The sequence below is a fragment of the Ranitomeya imitator genome, chromosome 4 (assembly GCF_032444005.1).
Source record: "Ranitomeya imitator isolate aRanImi1 chromosome 4, aRanImi1.pri, whole genome shotgun sequence".
Taxonomy (NCBI): Eukaryota; Metazoa; Chordata; class Amphibia; order Anura; family Dendrobatidae; genus Ranitomeya; species Ranitomeya imitator.
This window is the reverse complement of record NC_091285.1, coordinates 553,898,440-553,916,604: the sequence shown is the minus strand read 5'-3', so window position 1 is coordinate 553,916,604 and position 18,165 is coordinate 553,898,440. Positions and strand designations below refer to the sequence as shown.

Below are 18,165 nucleotides of genomic sequence, written 5' to 3'. Positions count from 1 at the left end.
GCATTACACACGGCCCAATTATTCTCTATGCCTCAGCTCCTATCTGCCGTACTTTACTGATCCGTATTATACGGCTTTCTACGGCCGTAGAAAATCGCAGCATGCTGCGTTTGTGACCGTATTGCGCAAAAAAAATCGCCAGTGAAAGTCTATGGAAGCCAGAAAAATACGGATTACACACGGACCAGCAGTGTGACTTGCGAGAAATACGCAGCGGTGTTAGAGAGAAAAGCCGGCAATTCAGTGCGGTGTAGAGTAAAATCACACTGACAGCTTACAATAGAATAGGTGGAATAAATGTGTACACATAGAATAGGTATATATATATATATATATATATATGTCATTGAGACACAAATATATATATCCATCGCGAGATAGCTTAAAAGCCGGTAATTCAATTGCCGCTTTTGCTATCTCCTTCCAAAACCCGACATGATATGTGACATGGTTTACGTATAGTAAACCATGTCATATCCCCCTTTTTTTTTGCATATTCCACACTACTAATGTTAGTAGTGTGTATGTGCAAAATTTGGCCGTTCAAGCTATTAAATTAAAGGGTTAAATGGCGGAAAAAATTGGCGTGGGCTCCCGCACAATTTTCTCCGCCAGAGTAGTAAAGCCAGTGGCTGAGGGCAGATATTAATAGCCTGGAGAGGGTCCACGGTTATTGGCCCCCCCTGGCTAAAAACATCTGCCCCCAGCCACCCCAGAAAAGGCACATCTGGAAGATGCGCCTATTCTGGCACTTGGCCACTCTCTTCCCATTCCCGTGTAGCGGTGGGATATGGGGTAATGAAGGGTTAATGTCACCTTGCTATTGTAAGGTGACATTAAGCCAGATTAATAATGGAGAGGCGTCAATTATGACACCTATCCATTATTAATCCAATAGTCTGAAATGGTTAAAAAAAACACAAACACATTATTAAAAAGTCTTTTAATGAAATAAAAACACAGGTTGTTTTAATATTTTATTATTCTGGTAATCCACCTGAAGACCCTCGCTCTGTGACAAAGAAAAAATAATAAACCAACAATATACATACCTTCCGAGGATCTGTCATGTCCCACGATGTAAATCCATCTGAAGGGGTTAATTTTTTTTACAGCCAGGAGCTCTGCTATAATGCAGCTGTGCTCATGGCTGTAAAACCCCAGCGAATGAATGGAAACTAGGTCAATGACCTGTAGTTACCTTCATTCGCGGTGAGGCGCCCTCTGCTGGTTGTCCTCATATGATCTCGAGCCTGGGAACTTGTCTGATTTTTTCCCACGCTCGAAGGACATCCAGCAGAGGGCGCCTCACCGCCAATGAAGGTAACTACAGGTCATTGACCTAGTTTCCATTCATTCGCTGGGGTTTTACAGTCAGGAACACAGCTGCATGCACTTGTTTTTCTTATCTTTCAGGTTACATCGGGGGGCTTATCTACAGCATTAAAGAATGCTGTAGATAAGCCCCCGATGGCAGTGGACGCAGCTTATATTGCCAAAATGAGGTGACAGATTCCCTTTAAAATATAAATATCAAAATGAAATAAAGCAAAGCTTAACATATTATATAATTTCTTCCAGGAGAGTGCAGGCAATCCTTATTTATTTATTAACTCAAATCAACCTCATAATTTCCCTTCTAAACTAATAAATCAACAGTAACTATAGTTCTTTTTTCCTCACATAGTGTTAAAGGGGGTATTTAGTTCTTCCTGTGTATGGGAAAGTTGAGTGAAATCCAACTCAATTTCTATTTTTCCCATCTTGTAAAGTGACGGCATATCGCTAGCATGATCAGTGGGAGTTTGTCCTCTAGGACACCTTCTGATCCTCAGAATTAAGTTGATTCAATGCTGCGTTGTACTGGGAAAATATACGGTAGAAGAGGATGCACTGATAATCCAGGTCTGGGTCCCTTTTTAACTCAGGATTGTGGTGGGCTCAGATGTCAGACTCCCACCAATCAAAAGGATGGCATATACTAGCAATATGCCATTCCATTTTAATACAGGAAAAGCCCTTTAAAACTTCACCAGTAATTGTGTCTCAGCATTGTCCAGACTACTAAAAAGCAACTCTTTTCACACATCATCCCTAGATCTTTACATTCCTTGCCATGCCCAAACCATTTAAGTGAACTTGTGAGCAGGATTCTGCTAAGTATACTACATGCAAGGTCAGGTGGGCAGTGTTAAACTGATTAAAACGATACCTGAGGCGAAGAAATCCACCTAGTAGTTCCTGTGCAACCAGTGCCAAAAGCCCTCAGCCAATGACATGCCTACACTCCGGGGCAAGACCGTAGGCAGAGTCCCATGTGTTGAAGGGAATTTTGTGATAAAAAATGTGGGCAAAGTTGAGGCAATGTGATACAATAATAAGTTTTACATCAGCTATGAATTGCGTTGGCAGTGTATGGCACTAGGCCACTGAGGCCAGTCATTGGATGCAGTGGTCAAGTGTGGTATATACTGTAGCATAAGCAAAAGGTTGTCAGCTCCAGAGGGGCTGCCCTGGAATGTAAGGGAGTTCAAAATATAAGTAATGTTATTGTATTATTTTATCACACAGCCAACACTACTTTGCCTATATTTTTTATACGAACATAGCAATCCTGTGTAACGACTGACACTCAGCACTGCATGTGTCCTTAGAGACCCGCAACCTTGGGTTATTCAAGAGGAGTTTTCACATTCTTCTGGATGTAAATAGCTGAGATGTTTTTCAGGAGAATGACCTGTCCTTCATATATGACACGGTCTTTGTTTACCTCCCGGAGCAGCTTGTAGAGGTAGAAAATGATGCCTTTTTTGATTAATGTGGAAAAAAGAAAGTACATTCTATTGATCTTCTTGAAAAGCCGGGCTATGTAAGTGTTTGAGCCTCAATCTCCCTCTGTGCATCTGGCAGTCAGTTTGAAGTTAGAATTTGTATGTCTTAAGGCATTTGGATGAGTTAGACAATGAAGCTTAAAATGTGTCAGTGCCTTAGCATTTAATGGATATAATAAAATAAAATAATCTTTTCGGACACTTGCTAGCTTTGCAAGAAATAACCAGTGTACTGGATCATTAATTCCTTGTGGTATTAGGGTTGGTATTTAAAAAAAATTATAAAGATTCGAAAGGAGTGAGCTACATTAAAATAATAGTCCATGGTCAATTAAATGGTGATTGCAATACTAGATAAGGCCAATGGGCAAACACGTTGCAATTCCTGGAATAATATTCCACCCTTTTTTTCTAATCCTGGAAAGAAATGAAGATGACCTTGCACCACTTTTTCATGTTAAACTGAACACACAATGTAATATTGGCTGCAGCCAGCAACACGCAAAGCACACTTCACCACCATAGCTTAGAGCAGGTTTCTCAGTGTGTGAGATGTAACGATACAGCAGTGGTCTCCTGGTCTAACCTCCTGTATGATTAGAAAGTGCTGGGAGTGGATCACAAATGACTGTAACATTTCGGATAAGGTCCTGGCAGTCAGAGCGCTTGAGGGTTGATTTTAGCTGTGCTACATTACAAAGCCTTCTATTAGCATTTCTCCTCTAATAGCACTATCTCCTCTGCTGTACTGCTCCCCCACACACACACACTCACTCTGCCTGTCAGGAGATGAGGTCAAAGTTGTCTGTATCACACTTATGTCTGATTTGCTCACAGCAACTTGTCATCGCTCTCCATTGAGAGCACAGCAAGCTATTAATGTGTGGGACATATGACAGCCTGCTCTGCTCATATATAATGACCTTATCAAGAAGGTGTTTTGTCATTTGTAGTCTACACCCAGCACTTTCTAATTATTCGAGAGGTTAAATCAGGAGATGAGAGCTTGTATGCTTACAACTCACAGGGATTATAAGTAGTGATGAGTGAGCTTGATCGCCACTTGATCGTGCATCGAGAATTGCTCTAGCACCATGCTCGAGTTACCCACCCCGCATGTTTCAGAGATGTAAGGGAACCAATAAACATGGTGGGATTGCCTGCCATACACGGTAATATTGCCTGTATAACAACGGTAAAACACGCAGGGCAGGGACTCTAGCATGGCGCTCAAGCACCTTCAATTCTCTATGTGTACCATCACTATCTCTTCAACCAATATTACATTGTGTGTCCAGTTGAACGTGAAAAATTTGGTGAAAAGTCCTTTTTAAAAGCAACTATTTTTCTATCTTTACATACAAAAAATCATACATTTAAAGAATCTTTTAAAATAGTCCTTCACTCACGGCTAGTGTAAAAAGGAGCTAAAGTAAAAAAGCACGTTCGAGATACAGTTAGTCATGCATTTACATACACTTGAAATTATGAAAACAAATATTTATCTCTTCCACAGATTCAATGTTTGCAAACTATTTTAGGCAATTAGTTTCAGATATCTTCTGTGTGCAATACATAACACAACCAATTTTTCAAACAAATACTTATTAACAGATCCTTTTTTTTTTATAATTCACTTTGTAAAAATTCCAATGAATCAGAGGTTTTCATACCCCAAGATAACTGAGCCTTTCATATACCTTGGAAAATGATGTCATGGCTTTAGAAGCTTCTGGTACGCTAATTTTCCCTGGCCATTGGAATCAATTTCTGGTTCCAGGAACGTTCCTGCAGAAACGATGTGTCCTGCTCCGTCCTTCCAAAGGCCACTCATTTCTGAGCATCCAACGTCCACAGCACCTCTTAAACCTATGCAAGTCGACAACGTGGAGCTAGCTGAACAATGGCAGGAGATTTGTCAATGCAGGGGCTTGCAGTTCTGTGGTGGAGACATCGGTCATCTCATTCTCTCTTGTCACAAGAAGCCAGGAAACTCCAAAGCCTAGGGCTGGTAGGAGAGGCTACTATTCCTCTCCACCATTGGTACTGCAGTGCGAAGGCGCTAGGCCTCTGTGACCTTTCCTGGTGCCTGCGCACTGCAGTACTTTGCTCTGCGCTCAAAAGGGCAGACAGAGTACGCCTGCATCGGAGCCGCGGCAGGAAGACAAGAAGAGGACGTCATCGCATGAAGATGGGAAGCGCCGGACCGCGACGCCCTTCGGACCGGACCGCAGCGGGACCGCCCCTTGGTGAGTATAATATAATCTGTGTTTCTTACCTTTTAGGTTACATCGGGGGCTTATCTGCAGAATTACAGAATGCTGTAGATAAGCCCCTGATGCCGGTGGCCTTAGCTCATATACGATTTTTGGGGTGACAGATTCCCTTTAAAGCTATCTGGTAATTCCTGGGAGTCGCCAACTACTACCAACAATTCATTCCGCATTTTTCGTCCCAGACCTCTCTCGTTTTCACCATGATCCACAAGGGTGCCGCTCCAAAGGTATGGATTCCAGAGGCTGAGAACACTTCCTGAAACAGGCCTTTTCCTCATCTCCCGTCTTACATCCACCAGCAGTGAAGGAACAGTTCTTTCTGGGTCAAGATGCTTCATCTTCTGGGGCTGGAGCAGTTCTCACCCAAAAGTCTTCACCTTATGGTGACCTGTGACCTTTTCTTCCTAGGAGCTCAACTACTCAAGTATTGGTACCTTATACTGATCAGAAGAACCTGGCCTATTTGCAGTCCGCACAAAGACTGAACTCGCGCCAGGCTATGTCGTCATTTTTTTTTGCCTGTGTTAATGTTGTTCTGCATTTCCAGCCAGCTGACAAAAACATCAGAGCTGATGCACTTTCCCGCACCCTCCTGCCCACCAACCAAGAAAAGGAACTTCAATTCATCATCGAGCCATCCAAGATGATTACTGTGGCTCCAGTATCAATGAAAAAACAAAAAACTTCATAGAAAAAATACAGCATACGCAGTAGACTCCAATGGCCGTGCACGGAAAGAACTTCGTGTTAGCAGCAAACGAGCAGGATCAAAGAAGGAAAGGTATCTGGCAACAGATCCATCGGTGAAAAATTATTTAAAAATAAAAATGTTTTAATGTATAACATGGTTAAAATTATGGTATAAAACCATTGATATAGAAAAAAGGCAAGTAACCCAGGAAACTCATGGTCTTGCGCGTTTCAAACCAACTGGTTCTTAATCATAGTTCAGATTGTTCGAACATGAGTTTCCCGGGTTACTTGCCTTTTTTCTAAATCAATGGTTTTATACCAGAATTTTAACCATGTTATACATTAAAGATTTTTGTTTTTAAATAATTTTACACCAATGGATCTGTTGCTGGATACTTTTCCTTCTTTGATATGGCTCCATTATACCTGTCCCAAATTCTGCCAGGTATGACCTTGGTGTCAGAATTGGACAAGAGGCAAGTTTTGCTATGGGGACACTTCTATAAGGTGGCTGGTCATGCCGGGCAGAGAAAGACATTGCCCATCACATCACTACTACCGTAGTAGCCTACGATGCATAAGGAGATCATGGAGTTTGTTTCCACCTGTCCTTCCTGTGCCCACAGCAAGATTCCTAGACAAACTCCTAGACAACTCCCATCCGGGCAACTCCTACCACTTCCTGTGCCCACGGTGCATTGGCAGCATTTTGCCAGATCGTCTTGTCTCCTCAGGCTGTTCTGCCATCTGGGTAATGGTGGATTTCTTCTGGAAGATGGCACATTTAACCCCATTGCTGACACTTTTGTCTGCTCCGGAACTTGTAAAGAATTTCATACAGCACATTTTCTGTCTTTATGGATATCCTTGCCACATGGTGTCCTCCGGCCGAAGTGTCCAGTTCACTTCTAGATTCTGGCGAGCTTTGTGTACAATTCTGATCATTGTACTGGATTTCTGGTCTACATACCACCCTCAATCCAACTTCCTGCGGCACTTCATAAACACGTATCATAACAATTGGGTCAAGTTTTTACTATGGTGTCACGCTATGACAGCCTTAAGTAAGAGGCCTCAAACCATCCCTGGAACTGGAGCCCTAACTATTTCTGTCCCAGGGGTAGTCTCGAAGATAGAGGCCTGGGTCTCCAACCTTACTATGCTCCTGTAAAACCCTAATCTGTCCATGAGGCATGGGACAGAAATGTAAGGGAAACCAGACGCAAAGACAAAGCAGGGATAGCAGAACACCACTATCACACAAAATCACTCATCAAAAATAGGAATGAGAATAGGGACAGGGAGGGATAAACTGAATAGGAATAAGGACAAGGAGATAAACACTCACATACTACAGCAAACTATAGATCACTACAACTTTCACTCCAATTACACAGCTTAGCACTTAACAAAAGGAAGAAGATTCTTTTACCTGCAAGGACGAAACAACCAGAGCTAGTATATGAAGGGAGTAGAGATTATTAACAGCAGCAACAGCTGTGTGCACAAAAGCTGAATGTACCTAGCCAGCATATATAGAGTCCTTAACCCCTTCAAAGCTGAAGGAATGGAAATCCATTTAAAATTCATTACCCATTGTGACCTTCTATTTCAAGGTCTCATAGGGGATATGACACCCTCGTGATACATGGGCAGAGTTCTCCTATAGCAATCACAAAAGTGAGTCTTCTGCAAATTCTCCATTCTTTATTGTTTTTGGTTAAGAGCCAGGAATTCCTCTTCCGTTGTCAGCCGCTTCTGGCGTACCAGCAGCCCATGATCTTGCAAAGGATTTCTGGGATATGGGAAAACACTAAAGCCACTCTAGAGAAATAGTCTGAGCGTATGAAGAGCTATGCGGACAAGAGATGCATGAATCCACCTTGTTATTGTCCAGGAGATAAGGTGTGGTTATCTTCTAAGTTCATCCATCTTAAGATCCTGTCCTACAAGTTGGGTCCTCGTTCTTCGGTCTCTTTGAAGTCATCCAGCAAAATAATGCCGTATTCTAGAAGTTGAAGCTACCAGTCTCCTTACAAATACCCAGTTTCTCTCATGTTACTCTCCTGAAACCAGTCATCTTGAGTTCCTTCTTCAAGGATCCTGGTGTCACGCCTACTCCCATAAGCTGCGAAGATGTCTTTTAAAGTAAAGAATACTCTAGCCTTGGAGAGGGTAAGAGGAAAAACCTTTTTATTAGTTAATCGGAGGTGATTTGGTCCTGGGGAGAGGTCTTGGGAGAAAATATTCATGCCCCACTTCTACAGAAATCCCTTGCGGGTTTGAAGGAGAGGGGATGTAAGGGGAGGGGGGTCACTGTTCGACAAGCTCTGGCGCTCCTGCATGTGTCCCCTTCCCCCTTTCAGCAGGGATGCCGAGGTGTTCACTCACCTTGCCATGCTGCCCACGAACTTTTTTTTACGAATTTCTCATTTTTATTCCACTTACCGTACATTAAAAAAAACCTTACAAGTTCGATATTGACTAAATTGTACTGATGTTAATAATTATATTTCCAAGTCAGTTTAAATGCACAATAAAAGTGAAACCAAAAACAATGCTTTGTGGGCCCATTTTGGGTAGGTGCAGAGCCTGCCTTCTATTGCTGTGGCTCAGACTAATGCATGCTGCAATCTTTTTTTCACAAGGACCATTTGTCCGTATTAAAAAAATCACTTGTGTGCATCAGCATACTGGTTATTGGGCCAGTGTGCTCTCCTTGAGCCCACAGATCAGATACGATTGTATCAAGATGAGCTCTTAAGGCATTCTGGTTGCTATATTTGCCACAAAACATAAAATAGTAAAGTATATCTGAGAGCACGTCCTCCTTAAATATCTTTAGCAACTTGCAGAGGGTTTTGAAATTTTTTGTGAGAACACTTGGGAGGGAGACAGTTGGTACGTAATCAAGAATTACTTGTTTTCGTAAGCATCAGTAATCATCCTAATTTTTCAATTATTGCTTCAAGATGGCCTCGACTGGTGAGTGAAATATCGAGAATCTAGCCAAAGAAAATCAACTGTTTGTTTGGGTGGGGAAGGAGTGTGATGTATTGTGTAATATCGTGGAATATGTTCCAGAGTTTGTCTGTTGCATGTTTTTTTTTCTATAGAAACGAGAATTAAAATGTTTTCTGACATAGAAAAAAAAATTGTATGACAGAATTTTATTGCTTAGAACATCTTGTTTTTCTCCTGCTGTGCTCTTAAGTGTTGTCCATAGACGTAGGTGTATATTTCATGTTGATCCACGGAGGTCAAGGATTTGGCTTTATAACTGTATTTGTGGGTTTTTCTCTGTAAAGCTGCCTACTTGACCTTTCTCCTGTACTTCGTATTGTAGTAATATGTAGCATAGTTGGATAAATACATGACAACTTGCTCACTTTTGTGGCTGACCTCCCAGAGGTTTATGGAAAGTCTTAGCTCTGATGAAGTAATCTCATCTCTTTGTACTATGAAATATGACACGATTCATGACAGAATAATTAATGTTCTGCTGAGAACTTCTCCTCCATGGGCTGTTCCTTTTTATTTAATTAGTTTACTGTTTTTAGAGAATGTATTAATACATTACTGACTGATTTTTGTTCCATCGGGTTTATCTTGGCACTTGTCCACCTTGAACTTTTATTGACCTTCCTCGTAGGTTTACCTTAAAAATTCAGAAGCAGTCAAAATGGAAATGTCTCAAAATATTGAAGCAGTAGTTTCTGATTCGGGTGATCTGTCCATACACTGCTGTAGTCGTTGACCTGTCTTAAATCCTTATGGTACAAAGGTAATGAAAGTTGTACCATGAGGTTAAACGTAAATATCGTTAATTGGCTTGGTAAAATTTTGGGTTCTAATTGAATGGAATATGTGATTACATGGTGCAGTGTTATTGACAGTCAACTTCCATGTAGGTTTTTGAAAAGTTTCTCATCGAAATGCCTATTCTGCTAATCAAGTTGAGAAAAGTAGAGTGGCAAGAAATGTCCATGTGGGTTCAGCACCAGTTTGTGCTAATTACATCCTATAGTTGCCATATGTTTCTGCCATATGTTTTTACGTTGTAGCATGGTTTGTAACGTGTACATCTGCTGCATGTTTCTCCTACGCATTCATTACTGTTAATTCTTACCGTACTAATTCTGCTTGGAGGACACAAGCTATGATATCTATATGCCTACATTTTGTTGTTTCTTCTCATATTTGTTTTCACATTTACTACGAATTGGTCCAGCTTTAAACTTTATTTTGCCTTCGTATGCCTCATGTTTGGATGCACGATTTTCATTAGCCTCTTCAATCTGAACATAATAGCGATCGCCTCATGAAGCCAGCATGTAGTGCAATACAAGGTCTATCTTGTGTAACGCCAGAATCTGAATCCCTCATGCCTTCATTAGCGGCGCGATCCGCCTCCATTCTATTTTCATCTTAAACGTCGGATGACCTATTGGGATGATTTGTTGCTCTGTTGCATGCTTGTCTGCCTCATAAAAGAATCCACATGATGCTCAATTGCTGGATTCTCTTAGTTTTTAACCACTCCGCCATATGTTCTGCTCAGGAACTTGTTAAATCCTAGCCCACTATGCTGTTTAAATGTTTTTGCCAACTAGTTTCCCATTTTAGAAATGACATGATGCACCCAAAAACAGATTGTGTGCTCTTGAAAAGTGTCATCTTTTTAATTTATTTGTTTATAATTATTTTTATGATTTGCCCTGAACCGAGTCCTATAATGCTTGCACATAAGATCGCTGTGCAATCCGCAGAAACTTTTGCAAAAAAGAACGTATATAATGAATGTTGTGTTGATACAAGTAACCTTAGTGTTTGCATACTAACTTAAGAAACCCAGAGTCTTATCTCTGTAACACAAAAATGAACAATTTTAATTTTGTTAAGTAACTATAAGGGTATGTGTCCACTTTCAGTATTACATCCTAATTAGCTGCGGATTGTAGAGCCGCAGCGTCCAGATGTTACAGCATAGTGGAAGAGATTTTATGAAATCCCGTCTCCACTATGCGTGCGAACACGCATCCGGCGGCCCTGCGTTTATGGACATGCGGCGCATCTTTTTAGAACGCAGCATGTCTGTTTACCTTGCGATGACGCTCCGTCTTCGCAAGATAAATCACAGGGTCCTATGTATGGGGTGCGGAGATTACGGATGTGTGCAATGAACACATCCGGAATCACCGTTCGTACAGAAGGGGGCGGCGCTTTGGGCGGAGCGGGATTTCCGCTCCATCCAAAGCGCCGTCATTACGGACCGTGGACACGCACCCTTAAACCCCATTCAGATGTAGGGGAAATTCTTGCTGCAATCTCTATGTGTAACGGAAACAGGCATTGCAGCTAATGTTAGCTGTAACTTCTTTTAGCCTTTTAATGATTACAGGTGTACTTTATTTAACTGATGGCTCTTTTTCTGTTCCAGTCTCCCTTATTCTATGCTGCAAACGGGGTATAGATTGTCATGAATGGTTCTATGATGAGAAATCTCAAACCTTATGTCACTACTACACTGCAGGGCTCTACCATCTGTTACTTATCATGGATTGTGTTACATTTTATGCTTTGTGGTCAGATGTCCAAGTTTTTGTTGCCAGAATATCACAATGAGACTGCATGTATTAAAGAGAACCTTACATTTGATTTATGTTGCCGATCCACAGGCAGTATGTATCAGGCAATGGCTGTATGATCCAAGCCATGTATGTTTGACTTTTAAAAAGCTGCGGCATTTCAGAGAAGAGCATACTTTAGTAGCTAAGATTGCGCTGTAGACTAGCCGGACAGGCGGGCCTCGGGCAGCTTCTCCATGCCCACTGTCTATGATTGACAGGTCTGTCTATACTGCAAACCACAGGCATCATGAATCAGATTCTTGCTGCACAATTGCAGCCGGGTATATTTATCTCTGAATCGCTCCGGCATTTCAGAGGAAATATACTTTAGAGAACCGGACGAGGACAATGGCAAGATCTCTGGCTTTTCCCAGTGCTTCTTAGAGTGGTTCACAGGTACCCTGCTATGAGCAATGTATATCACTTTAAGGAAATCTGTCACCAGATTATTCCTGCCCCATATGAGAGCAGCAGGATGTAGGGGCAGAAACCCTGTTTCAAGTGTTATATTGCTTTTTGTGCTGCTTGGTGTAGTTTTAATAAAAATCCCTGTTTTATCTGATGCAGATTTACCAGTTTTCAGAAGGTTAAGCTGTGTATGACCCTGCCCACACCACTGATTGACAGCTTTTTAATGCACTGCGCATAGGCAGAAAGCTGCCAATCAGTGGAGGGGGCGGGCTAATGAAGAGTTTATTATGAATATGGAGGACTGCATGGCAGCAGGCTTACTAGTTCTCAAGTGATAATCTGTTGCTGATAGTGTTTATATCAAAACTACAGCAAGTAGCCAAGTGAGTGACACATCGCTGGAATTGGGAGTCTTTGCCTCTAAGCCATGCTGCTCTCAGATTAGGTGGCAAAAATCTGGTGACAGATTCCATTTAATATAATAAAGCGCAAGATTGAGAAGTATTGATCTAAACAAGATAAAGATACTATTTTGCAAAAATAAAAAAGGTATCTACTAGGATAAATTTTTGTTTATTTAAAAAGAAAAAATGTGAAAGGACACATACATAGTATATCTAAAACAATCATGTGAACTACTGTTCTTCTTCCTGTTCTGTAGCTTGGGGTGATCCGAAATTCACAGATTTCGGTATCATAGCCCAAATTACAGTATAATTTGTTCAAATTACATGATTTTGTTCCAATTGACTTAAACTTCATTTCTGTTAAACTTAGACTTTTTATTGGACCAAATCAGTTACATATCTTATTCAGAAGAGTTATAATATGCAGTTTGTGAAATATGATCCTTAGATATGGAAGAGTCAGTAAACTATAAAACATGGTGCTCTCCTGAAGTCATCTTGTAGAGCTAGCTTTCTACTACTTCTGAATAGGGTTCATGGGGTTACATAGTTAATATGATAGAAAGAAAACCAAATGCATAAGTTCAATCAAGAGTAAAATGACAAAGGGAAGGGGCACATTTACAACCCCATTGTATGATCCAGTCTGCCCCAAAAGAGCTTTGCCCTACTTTGTACCAGGGCTGTGGAGTCCGTAAGCCAAACCTCCTACTCCTCAATTTCCATGGCACCGACTCCGATTCCACCAAAATGGGCTCTGACTACACGACTCCGACTCCACAGCCATGCCAGGGCTGTGAAGCCAGTAAGTTAAACCTCCAATTCCGACTCCTCAATTTCCATGACACCAACTCTGACTCCACCAAAATGGGCTCTGACTCCGACTCCACAACTCCAACTATGACTCCACAGCCCTACTTTTTACAAGGTCTGTGCAGATGCCAGCCTGAATGAAGCTTCAGTTGAGCTTGTATGCTGGGGTTCTAGTCATTCTGTATGGGATTGCCGAAAATTGACGCACTCTCTGTACTACCCTTTCTCCAGCATTCCCGTAGAGAGTGACTAGATCTTGGGTGTTCCCCCTGACCGCGCCATTCCGATGAGAACCTGCAGAGCCCCACTCTTGGAATCGGTGTGAGTTCAGTCAGAGTTGATCAATCGGCAAGTTATCATCTATCTTATCATACTTGTGCATCAATTTTAAAACTTCATACACGTTAAAGATGTTACTGTCTTTTAGGCTCTTTCTGATGACAGTACTAAAACAACTGCCTCCTTGGTATATTGGTATGCAATGTAGGTTCTTCTTTCAAGCTTGAGTTATTTTTTTAACAATAATCTTCGTTTGTATCTCTTTGTGTTACTTGGGAAATGTCATTGTTGTCCTTGCATTAAGCATCAACCACATTCTGAATAATTAACACACAATTTCTAGTTAAATAATTTATTACATGTATTCTTTTTGATCTTCTTCTCATGGCAGGTAAGAACGTTTGATCTACCCACATCTGGACACAATTCTAGTGAAGCCTGAAGTGAAGTTTGGGAAAAAACGATGAAAATGATTTCTTCACGCACCTTCATCTGCAACGAAATGACAAGGATTAATGAGTTTCAACTTATGCTAAAATCCCATATTTATGTACCTGAAGACTGCAAAAATGGAGAAAGAAGTGTGGACTACCTTTAACTGGATTATTCTTTTTCAATCTTGGGAGGGTGGGGAATTTTTGTCTGATAATAAATATTTTTATAGTACATGCCAAAGACCTGCTGCCATAAGACCTTACACAATACAATAATTACTGGAAACATTCCACTGGTAAAGCAAAATCGGCGTCCTTTTGAGGTAACCCTTGAATTTTTATTTTTCAGTAAAGTCCATGTGATCTAAAAAAAATAATGGAGCATATTTTATGATACCTACAACCAGCTCCTGTGATCTGCTTGACAAGAGGAGATATTATCCAGATGACGCAATTTTTATAGTGAGGTTTGAGGAATTAAGCAGATCCCCATGATACACTCCAATTACATTTTTTCAGAAATTGGGACACCCTTATTTATGTCTGGCACCAGAGAGAACGCTCCTTTTTGTCAGTGTTGGCTACATTTCAGCGTGCCTTAGCGACACATAGGCGCTTTACCTAATCTAAAAGTGGCCGATGTGTTCAATATGGTTCCCACCATGTCGCTGCGTATGGTACGGGAACATTTTCTAACCCTTCATTGTGGCTCCATTCAAAACGGAAAATAATGTGTATGAAATGATCATCTCCAATATCCTGTTGTATCTGTGTGTTGCTGCCAGTGGTGGCTTTTGTTTTGTATGATTTTTTTTTTATTTTAGATTTTTATTGTTCTTTCTTTAGAACAGATAATTAGGGCAAAACCTTTGTGATTGAAAAAAAATCTATAGGAAAAGAAGAGGGTTAAATATTTTTAAGGATAGGTCACTATGCTGTATATGAAATAATAATTCTCATTAATATATTTGAATATTTTCTATGTTAACTATATAGTATGTAATATATATCTGTTGTCTGTGAATAACAAACTAAATCATGTTTGACAAAGTCAATGTCCCAAGTGGTGAAAAGCTACTGCATAGGTGCAAAAAATACAGCAGTGGCTTTTGAAAGTGGGAGAATTGACTACTAAACTTTAAGGCGCTGTCCTACAATTATAACTGATCACTTGGGTCTTAATGAGGTAGTCGTTTCATCAGTCCAAAGACAATGAGCAGAGTAGCCGCACACGTCTCACCACCAATCCATCACAATGAGGGACACGAGACTCTCGGCCTCGTGATTAGTGAGTGTACCAGCAGTAGGACATCCAGCGATCAGCATCCTGTGGTTATGTAGTAAGTTGTAATTGTGTGTGAGTGCCTTTAAAAGATATGGAGACCTTTCGGGCCATATTTTTTTGTTTATTTAAATTCATGTATTTAGTGTTAAAAATCATTTTTGCAATTGGGTTTCATTAAAAATGTAGCACTATTTGCTTTCCGTAGCCTCTATTTTGCACTGTCTATTACTGGCTGCAGAATGAGTTATCTAAGTTCAGAGTAGAGCTGAACTTTTTGGTCATAAATTAACTGAGAGGAGCTGAGAAAAAAGACAGATAAGTTACAAACTCAGAACCGGCTGACTGATGGATTGTTAGGCTAGGGTCACATTGCGTTAGGGCAGTCCGTTTAGCGCATAGCGCTACGGACTGCGCTAACGCAATGTCCCAAAAGGGATCGCGTTAGCCGATCCCGCTAGCGCAGCGTTCGCGGTCCGTCACTCAAATGACGGCACATCGCTAGCGCACGCCCAATGTGGGCATGCGCTAGCGATGCGTTCGCCATAGACAGTAATGGCGGCGTTAACGGACTACGTTACACCGCGTTATGACGCGGTGTAACGTAGTCCGTTAAACGGGGTCACATAACGCAATTTGACCCTAGCCTTAAATCACTGATTGTGCTGCCAACAAAAGACATGCAACGCAGAAGCAATAGAAGACCATGATGCAAAGTGCTTAAAGGGAACCTGTCAGCAGGATTGTGCACAGTAACCTACAGTGGGTCAGCCGTTATGCTGATTAATATGATACATTGGTTGATGAAATCTGTCTTGTGGTTGTTGTTTAATCTTTATTTTCAGTTAATGAGATTCTCGTGCTCTGGGGCGGCCTGTGAGGCTCTTCATGTGGTGCTTTGATTAGCTATTCCTCGGTATGGCTTCTGACAGGTCAATGATCCCTCAGTGACCTGCCCCCTATTTTAAATAATAGATATTCGATATACGGTATTAAGAAAAACACCTTCCGCAGGCAAGCATGATCACATGTATAATGTGCATATAATTCACTTTATTGGTGCTATAAATAAATTCATTTAAAAAAAATGCCTCCCCAAAGAAGGTGCCTGCGCAGTAGCATCTATTAGATCGCCTGTAGATGCTAATCTGAATATAAAAATTAAACAACAACCACAAGACGGATTTTATCAACCAAAGTATCATTGTAATCAGTATAACGGTGCTGACCTGACAGTGTCTGTAGGTTACTGTGCACAATCCTGCTAAAAGGTTCCCTTTAAAGGGACACTCCAATGAAGATTTTGTTGTAATAAATCTATGCATATGTGTATGTACTGTAGTGTGTATTTGTCAATAGTGTGTTTGTGTTAATATAGGCAGCACGGTGGCTCAGTGGTTAGTACTACTGCTCTGCAGCACTGTAACCCTGGTTTCAAATCCCACCAAGGACAACTCAGCCAGGAGTTTGTATGTTCCCCCTTGTTTGCATGGGTCTATTTTGGTTTCCTCCTACAGTCCAAAAGCTTATTAATAGGGAATTTAGATTGTGATCCCCAATGGGGATCATGATGACAATGTCTGTAAACCACTGCGGAATTAATGACGCTATATAAATTAATAACATAAATTAATATGTTCACCTACTGCTGTCTCCTGCGTTATCCAGCACCATTCCTCTCCTCTTCTCGGTGACGTCACCACTCTCGTGATCTGGAAGTCTCTTTTACAATGTAAGGCTATGGAGTGTCAGAGCGAAGCTCCATAGACTTACATGGTAAGAGACTTCCGGCTCATGAGTAGAGCATAGAGTGAGCTGGATAGTCTGAAGAGCAGTGACGTCACTGAGAAGAGGAGCAGACAGGCCCTGGAACCCAGAGAAGATGGTAGTGGGTGAGTATATTAACACAAACATACACGTTATTCACCTTCCATATAAATCTTCCTGGGAGTGATTCTTTAATTTTTTAGCCCTAAATACTTGCATTGAAGTGTAAAAAATGTGCCTAGTGGCATCCATATCTTTTGAATGAAATTCTGAATGGTATACAATCGCAATTAAGATGTATAGGACGCAATGCTTTATATATTAGCCGCGGCAAATAAAGATAGTACAATGCGAGGTAAGATCTTCTAAGCTAAACAGTGCTTCATGGGAAGCAGATCTGCCAGGTAGTAGGTCCCAATTCTTGACACTCCACATTTTGAACCTAACAGTTCTTCGGGGTTATGTCAGCCTTCACAGCCATCTTTTTGTTCTGGTGTATCTAAAATGAGTAGTAGACTACTAAACATAATAAGAGGCTAAATCAAAGCACAGGTAACCGGATCCTGCAGTCATACTCTCTTCCATCTTTTCTTTACTTCTTACCAACTTACAGTATATGCCAATGTGTTTGTAGTCTGTTACCATGGAGACATATACCTCTGCAGAGATGCTGCAGAAGCAGGAGAAACAGTAGACGTAATCTTTAAATAAAAGGGGTATTTTTTTTTTTTTTTTTTAAATACATGAGAATTGATTCAGATGATGGACCTTACTTTTGATTTATCCATAACTCATTGTTGGTTATATTTGATAGGCTGATGAGGATTTTATTACAGGACAGAAGTGTTTGCATGTTGTGTGCGTGTTCATCAGGAAGGCAGTATGTTGCTGCACAGCTGTGCAGGGGCTTGTCCACCTTCAGACTTACTGACGTGCAACTCTAAACTGCATGTATTGATTTAATTTCCTCGCTTCCTCCTGTGCTTTTATCTAGGTATTCAAATAAAAATACACAGGACACACAGAAAAAATAAAAATCAAGCAGTAGAGTTAGTGAAATGGCTCCTCGGAGATTTCCACACACTACAGCCTAAACCCAAAGCTTTAATTCTACACATTTTAATGAGATAAGATCTGGCCGCCCTTAGGATTCTACCAAGATCGATGCCATATTGTTACATTGATATTTTACATGGTAATATTAGTGCCGTGTAACTCTACCATAATGATCATATTAAGATGCCGACTTCTCCATCTTCCCAGCCTTAGCCTTCCTTATACCATTATCGTTCTTACGATCAAGGGATTATTTGTCTTGAATGATGAAGCCACACAGACCAAT

The 18,165-nt window shown here is 40.9% G+C and overlaps 1 protein-coding gene across 1 annotated transcript in view; it reads left to right on the top strand.

Moving 5' to 3' along the window:
* The window catches only part of FAM174B (family with sequence similarity 174 member B), a 119,863-nt gene extending 102,256 nt beyond the window's left edge, over positions 1–17,607 (top strand). The window contains exon 3 of the mRNA XM_069766263.1: positions 13,732–17,607. Coding sequence (XP_069622364.1) covers positions 13,732–13,735 — 4 coding nt within the window. The 3' untranslated portion in view covers positions 13,736–17,607. The remainder of the gene's footprint in view (positions 1–13,731) is intronic.
* The last annotated feature ends 558 nt before the right edge of the window (positions 17,608–18,165 follow it).